General features: G+C 40.5%; 1 protein-coding gene across 1 annotated transcript in view; it reads left to right on the forward strand.

Moving 5' to 3' along the window:
* The window catches only part of IFI16 (interferon gamma inducible protein 16), a 93493-nt gene extending 85584 nt beyond the window's left edge, over positions 1-7909 (forward strand). The window contains 3 exon segments of the mRNA XM_044915881.1: positions 4646-5068; positions 6433-6618; positions 7594-7909. Of these exon segments, the coding sequence (XP_044771816.1) occupies positions 4646-5068; positions 6433-6618; positions 7594-7674 (690 nt within the window). The 3' untranslated portion in view covers positions 7675-7909.
* Positions 7910-8372: the final 463 nt, after the last annotated feature.

The raw sequence follows: 8372 nt of genomic DNA on the forward strand, positions 1-8372 counted from the left end.
AGGGGCTGCCAGCACTCGGGGGTACAATGTCCATTCTGTGGTGAATACACAGGCAACCTGAGGAATGGGCAAGGCAGCATTTTAATCACTGACTTCTAGTATACTTTATTACCTGACCCTAAGCTGCCCCCTGACCCAGGCTGGACCCTGCCCCCAAAACACACATAGAGTTGAGGGCAGACTCCTTATGAACAAGGTTCCTCAAGTTCTGTCTCCTTCTTCTTCCTGATGTCAGCCCCCATAACTGATAATTCCTCCACAGTCTCTCCAGGACATACTTATTGGATGGAGCTAGCAACCTCTGCCTGTTTGCCTCCAGACCAGGCAGCCATGGCTGCGACCTTATCTGGTCATCGGAACTTCAGTCCCCCTGTCTCTTTGCCATGACGATGACATAGTGCCCATCTCAAGATAACTCTACTTTTGCCATGCATACTGGCTTGGAAGTGACAGTTTCTACATCCCCATCTGCCTGTACATGTGACATGGTCATTTCTTCTCACTTAAGAATCCTTCTGCTGCCCTGAAACCTCCTTGGAGCACAGGGACCCCAGGGAGGCTCCTCTGCCCCCTCACTCTCTTACACCTATGTGTCCTATGGTATCATTCCTCCTCTGGGGTCTGGCCACATGCACAGGACCCCTGCCAAAAGGGTTTCTGACCATTCAGTCTGTGCTTCATTACGTGAGTAGGAAAGCCTTGCTCTGACTCATCTCAGGGTCTCCCAAGGATTTTCTCTAAGATGTGTGCTTTGTTTGCTTTTTTGGATCCAAAGCCATGAACAGCTCACTCTCACCTTTGATTTCTGCTTTATATGTCCTTGAAACAAACAGCATAGAATGGCATGATTCGTGAACCAGGTGGGAGGTGGAGGATATACTCTTAGAGAAAATGACCTGCTTATGCATTCAAACTATTATCCAAATGAAGATTATATTTTCATCATCTAAGTCCTATTACTGTGATTCCAGTTTATGATCACTGAATTTTAAAAAGTAATAGCTCAAGATGATCCTGTCAATAAGATGACTAAGTATATGTGGCTGATATGAACGGAGAGACTACTTTTATAAGGTTACTTATAACAGAGTTGCCGTCAACAGGGTCATCATAAACCATGAAATACTGTTTATCAGAGCAGAGTACAAACTTCTAAAAATCCATGGGAAAACAATGATGAAGACATTTCTGTGCACTGGGCATTTACTTGGTACTGGATTCAAATCCAGACTTTGAAATCTAAAGTTTAACATTTAGTTAGCATATCCCAAATCTAGAGTAGATATGCTGACGTTAAAATGTCTACAATTCATTTTTAGACATTTAAGCAGTTAGTGTTAGGTTTGGGGTTGTTTCCATATGCCAGGTGCCCAGGGTGGCCAGAGGTTGTGTAATCAAGAAGCTGCTCTACAGAGGCAGCTCTGTTATATGCCTTTCAACAATTGGCACTTTAAAAATTAGATTACTGAATGTCAGAAGTGCTAAAAACTGTGGCTAATTAACTAATGTGATGATTATTTAATAGCTTTCATTAAGCAATGAAAGGCAGTAAAGGCCCATGATTACCACAATATTTCCCAACCTTACTGAGAAAATGTACAGCCAGTGGCCATGGTTTGGGTGGGATATTGAATGTACTGAATACAGCTCAGAATGCTGAAAGTTTCAGGTTGTCTGGCCCACTCTGTAAAGATAGCAGAATCCGTGGCTGAGAAATCACATGTTGAGAGAACGTCTCCATCAGGGTTAGGATTAGAGCTCCTACTGGATGGAGGGCTGGATCTTCTAAATGCTGAAGAGCGGATGATAGAAACTGATGTACTTGATGAGAAAGGCTGAGTTAATAAGTGCCCATAAATGTGGCCAACCTTGTGTGAGATATGCTATCCTTACAACAGAAAGATAGCTCTGAGAGTTATACCTCATCAGTTGATTTGGACCAGTTCTGCAGGAAATGTAGAGCCACCATATTCTATCTCAGACCAATGAAATTTCAGTCATCCGAACTTTTAACATTTGCAGAGTGAGATGTCTAATCCTGGTTGAGATGAGAGAAAGGTAAGGGTAGGATGTCTACATATTCACTCCTATTCCCCCTGCAACAGGATCTAATTAGTAGAGTTAAGGTCCTGTTTTACAGAGTAAGAATGAAATGAAAGCATATTATATTTCATCTAATTTCGGAAACAACCACAAAAAAGAACAAAAGTCTATTTTTCTACAGAGAAGAGATGATATAACCACCAAAATTGATGACACCATAAGGATGCAGCTATTCCAGGACCAGAGTCAGTTTCTAGAACCTTCAGCAACCAGCACATGCCCAAATGCAAGTCCTCCCTGCATTCTGCAGACGCTGCCAAAAATCCCATCCAGCAGTTCCTTAACCAAGGTACAGAGTGCCTGTTTCCAGTATTTCCCTTCCTTGTTAGCTGTTGACAAGGATCAAAAGAACCCTGGAAGGGCTTCTTAGTAATCCCCAACTGCATACAATTATTTCTTTATTTAAATCACTCATTTATTTACTGAGTATATATTTTAATATCCCACCTAAATTCAAATTCCAACTCTAATTATATCCCCCTCTGCATTAAAATAACCTAAGAGCCAATGGACAGATAATCATCCTTATTCCACATGGGATTTAATTGGTCATTTATTTGTTTGATTTTATTTTTGTGTTTTCCTCAATGCACAACAGAGACCGCTTATGTGGAAGAGGGTGTAGAAATACAGAGTCAACCAGAGCACTATCACCCATTCTTCCTCTCCCATTTTTTATTATATAAATAATATTATCTTAGGAAATTTAGGAAATGGAGATACACAGACAAAAATAGGTAAAATTTTACTGTGTGATCTCTCTTACATCAAACATCACATTTTGAAAATAGTCTTTCTGATTTTACCCTTTGTTATGTATGTACAAAGAATATCATTTTGTCACATGACATATATTTTTCTATAATCCAGTTTGAGGGGTTTTTTGTCACTTAATATGCCTTAAAGTGCTATTTAAGTCAACCAATGTAGATTTAAATTCTTATTTTAATGTATAAGGGAAATTACACAGTTATTCCATAAATTAGAAAAATAATTCTGTATTATTTGACTTTAGGTTATTTCCAGTATTCCTCAGACCTGCAATGAGCAAAAGAAGAACATGTGTCCATTAGATATGATTCCATGAGCCTCAGGGTAGATCCATAATAGTTTTCCAAGTCAGATCACAAGAAGCATTGCTAGTCTCCGTGACAGCCAACTTGTGGCCTCATACTTGACCCTGGGACCCACCTTTCTCCTTGCCTTCATACTTCCTTTACTTCCTTTTACATATCAATACTTCCCTCCAATTCCAAGTGCTCTCCTGAAACTCTTATGTGATTCAGGCCACTGGGGAGACAGGATGTCAGAGAAATTCCCCTGACACTTGGCTTCTCCACTGACATGCTTCTCCTCAGGGTCCTGCCATTATTCCAACAGAGAAGTGTGGTAAAGGGGGAAATTATTCTCCTCCTTTACCCTTCTAAGTTCTTGGCTGAGACCCCTATAATAAGAGACAGATTAATAAGAGAAAAACAAGCAGAAGTTTGTTATAATATATATACTTCATATATACCTGGGAGAAACCAGGGAAAAATTAGTAACTCCCTGAGGTGGACTAAACCACTGGCTAAAATATCATCTTCAGCTAAAGACAAGAGAAAGGAAGGTGTGAAGTCCACTTATGGAGATTACCAGGAAAAGTGGATAAACAAGGGTGTTTGTTATGCAGATTTCAGTCAGGTCATTTTTCATCATAAGATTTTCTTGTGATTTAGAGTTGTCCTTCTCTTCCTGGTGGAGAGAGAGACACTGTTACAAATGCATGTTCCTTACAAAAGGGCAATTTCTATTCTCTTTGTAGAGCTTTTCCTATATCTGCTATTTTTTTAAATAATCAGCTCAAAATAATTCTATGCCAAGGAAGCATATTTTCAGATGGCTCATTCTGCTACTCTTCAAGAGCCTGGAGCCAGGGCACTTCCAAATTAGTGAAGTTCATGAGATTCTCCAGTGCTTGTTTAATCTCTTTTTAGCACAGTACTTCTTGGAAAAGGGCTAGTGATTTCCATCTTTCAGTTGTGACTTCTACTGGGATTGATTCCAGATGAAATCAGTGGTTTCTGACTGGAGCCTTTCCCACTGTCAGTGCTGTTAGGATGATTTATTTCCTTCCCTATTTATATCTTACTTTGCTCACTAAAATGAATTGATTGGTAAATTAAGATGATATATTCATCGTCATCTCTACTGGGAATCCCTTCATGACAACATGGCTATTGCCCACTTCCTCTATGCTTGACAGAGCTCTCCTAGGAGAAATACTTTTTATCTTGGGTTAATCACATTTAAAGAAAAAATATTATTCCTCCCAAACTCATAAAATAATGAAGAAAATAAATAAAATTATGTTTAACTCTTCTCCATGTCTTTCACAGGCTACATTATACCAGATCAGCCATTTCTGCCCAGTTCATTTTTTTCCAAATCTATCCAATCAGGTATTTCTGGAGGCTCAACATCGAGCCTAGGTGAGTCGCACTAGAAAGTGACTGTGTATTCCCTTTCTTAACTGTGTCTCTTTTTGATGTGTACTTCCAAGTAGAAACCAAGATTGAAGGCTGTACCTAGAGAAGCTTCCATAGAAGAGGGTTTCCAGAAGGGCCCCAAGGAAGTGATGGTGCTGAAAGCAACAGAACCATTTGCATATGATCTCATGGAAGCAGAGAGAAAGATGTTCCATGCCACTGTGGCTACTGAGAGCCAATTCTTCCAAGTGAAGGTTTTTCATGTCAGCCTGAAGGAGAAGTTCATCCCAAAGAAAGTCATCACCATATCAGATTACTATGGTCGCAATGGGTTCCTGGAGGTGTATGATGCCACTTGTGTGTCTGATGTCAATGCTGACCGAAAGATGGAAATCTCAAGCAGACTGATCCAAAATGCAAATGCAACTCCTAAAATCAATAATCTTTACTCACAGGAGCCAGGAACATTTGTGAGTGGGATATATCAGGTGCATAAGGTAAGCCCAACACCATTGTTTTGTACTATTTCTTCTGCAACCCCAGAATCTGAAGGTCTGACTTGCCAAGTAGAGTTTGGTTAACTTCTGAATCATAGGAACTCAAGGCCCCAGTGACCAGAGTAGTTGGGTAGAAGCTTCCCACTTCAGGATATGGGATAGAAAAACTCTTCATATTCTGCTTCCCAAGGTAATGCCATGCAAATTCTACAGAAAGAGATTTCCCAGAATTCCTGGCACTTATCAGATATGATGATCCATTCACAGGTATTCTGGTCCAGTACAGTGCAGACTTTCTATTAGTATACATATCCTTATGATTTTGTTTGAGTTTTGTTTCATCCATTTCAGTGACAGCTTAAGTTAACTGTGAATAGTTACCCTCCCAAACTTGGATGCTAGTTTTGACAAACAGAGGAAAAAATAAAAAGATGACTCTGCCCTAAAATGCAGCTGTTTCCAACAGTTAGCTAAGATTCTGATCATCTGAATCCTAAAGTGCTCTTCTCTTCACATTCACTCATCAAAATATTGTAGGGCAACTGACTTTGGCATTATCTAATAGGAAATATAGATACTGAAAAGACTAGAGAAATCATGTTTTTTAATACTCAATTTATGGGGTACCTGGGTGGCTCAGTCAGTTAAGCGTCCAACTCTTGATTTCAGCTCAGGTCATGATTTCAGGGTTCTGAGATTGAGCCCCACATTGGTCTCCATGCTGGGTGTGGAGTCTGCTTAAGATTCTCTCTCTCCATCTCCAATGACCCCTCCCCCCAAAAAATTTTTTAAAAATACTCAATTTATTAATATGGTCAATAAAATGCAGAATTTGGGTTAATTCTTAGAATTAGTGAAGGTATTTCTGTCCCAACTCATCATGGAAATACTAAGCTGAGCCAACCTTACTTTTCTATGGGAAGTTTTGTTCCATATTCCATTAAAGGTGTCTTCTAGGGTGGCTCTTTCCTTCTACCCCTGTTGTTTCCTGCGCCCTCTGTGTAAGTGGCTGTGCACACAGGTGCATATGCAGAATTAGTGAGTAGTGTGTGAGAAGGAACCTAGAACAATGGGACTAGATGATCTAGATTCAGGATTCAGGCAGAATGGGAGGAGTGAATAAATAGACAATGGAGAAGAATTACAGAAATGACATAATCTACTTAATCATGATTAGTGGCAATCCTCAGACTCATAAGAATTCTCTGAACAAAATATTTTAAGCTATTTTCCACCCCTCGTTCTGAACCTCCAGCTCATATTAACCTGTCAGAGACAAAAGTTTACACCCACACCCTGTGTTTCTCATAGATGTGGAAACCTGATCCAGTTCTCAGGAGAAGGGTGTTGATTTTCTTTTACAGAAAAAAGTGTTGAATGAACACATCATTTTGTATGAAATACAAGATAATACAGGGAAGATGGAGGTCTTGGTGTATGGACGACTTACCAAAGTCAACTGTGAGGAAGGTGATAAACTCAAACTCATCTGCTTTGAACTAAGTGCGGATCCGAGACAGCTGAGATCTGTAATTCACAGTTTCATCAAGGTGGGAACTTCTGGGGAACATCATTTTTCCAACATAGAAGACTTAAAGAAAACTAGACTGACTGTCCTTTCCATCATTCTTTCTTTTTTTAAAGAAAGAGATTTTTAATCATGTTGAAGAGAGAAACCCTAGAGAGGCCTTCCAAGTATATAAAATTAGCTAAGTATTGTAGAATTGGTTGAATGTATCAAAGAAGGGAGATTATTTAGTAAATTTGGGCTTCATTAAGGCAGATTTGCTTCAAATCCTGGCTCTGTGATTTCCTAACTGGCTAGTGGACTTAAATACCAGGAACCTCAGGTCCTTCATCTAAAATATGGGGGAAATGTCATCTATCCCAGAGGATGTTAAAGAGAGCTCATACCAGACCTAAATGATCAACAGTGCCCCTGAATATCTCAAAACACAAAGTGAGCTGCCTTTAATGAGATATACAGACTGGTCTACACAGACAGATGGGGTTGGTACTAAAGGACTAAGTCCATGTTCTTTGTCACACACATCCATGAGGGATTGTGGGAAGACCATCAAAGGCTAATACCAGAGTGAAACAGATCAATACAAAGGTTGATGCATTCAGACACACAGCAGTCCCCCACTCTTAGGTCTCTCCAATTCTGAGGCCCTCAAACTTTCCAGCCTTTCCCTCACAGCCTCACACTCTCCTCCCACCTGTCTTCCCAGTGAGAAACTTCCCCCTCAGCTCTTTGCATTGAGTACACCTGCTCTTTCCTCTCTCCTGCCTGTCCACATGTACTCATGCTGTGTGTGAGTGACTCTCTCATTTCAGGATCTCAATCAAGGTCGGGGGTGAATCAAAGGACAGGAATTCACTGAAGGGGAGAGGTGAGAGTGAGAGCTTTACAGGGAGAAGAGAGAAGGGGATGTAGTCAGTGGCTGGGAGAAAGAGTCAGTACAGGGAGAAAGAATCAGCCGCATCTCAACTGCTCTGTCTTCATCTCTTTCTTCTTCAAGGTCATCAAGTCCAGGAAAAACAAGAAACAACCACTCAATCCTGATTCACATATGGAAAACCTCACTATAACACCCTTCTAAAAACCTGGATGCCATTAACAATGATGTCTGTGGAGGTAAATCTAATTATAGAAAAAAAATACATATATATGAGACAAATTCAGTGATAGATATACCAGCTATTGCTGCTAGGGAATAGAGTCCTAATGGGTGCTTTTTATTTCCTTTTCTATACTTTTCTATGCCATCCTATGGCCATATTTTGCATGTATAATTTTTATAATTTGGAAAAAATAATAAACTTTTTTTTTCTAAAGGAGTGCTATAACAGGAGTCTAACTCATTGGTATGTTGCTTAAAAGCAAATCGTCTGTGGCCCGCAGACCAGGGTGGGGCACCCAGGTCCCAAGCAGTATTTGCATTTATACTTTGGGTGTGATCTTGACAAGGTAAGGCTGGGGTCAAGAACAGGCACGTTTGAATGGGCTGTGCCCTGCTCAGAGAAAGCCAGCTGAGGGCACATGTTAGCACAGAAACCCTCTGTGCTTCAGTTGCCAAGCCCTGTGTCCCAGGGAAGAATTGCTTTAGCTCAGAACAATCTATTCAGAATTGGTGTCCCTGAGGGGGCATAATGGCTCATTGGTCTGTCAAATGAGGCACCTTCTGGTGGTTTGCATGAAGGCGCTTCTCTGTTTCACGTGATTCTAGCCCTGTGTGACATCAAGCGCCAACAGCTCAGTAGCTGTGCAACCATATTTCCTGGTTCTCATGCTGCACAA

This window comes from Neomonachus schauinslandi, chromosome 6 (assembly GCF_002201575.2).
Source record: "Neomonachus schauinslandi chromosome 6, ASM220157v2, whole genome shotgun sequence".
In the NCBI taxonomy this organism is placed as follows: Eukaryota; Metazoa; Chordata; class Mammalia; order Carnivora; family Phocidae; genus Neomonachus; species Neomonachus schauinslandi.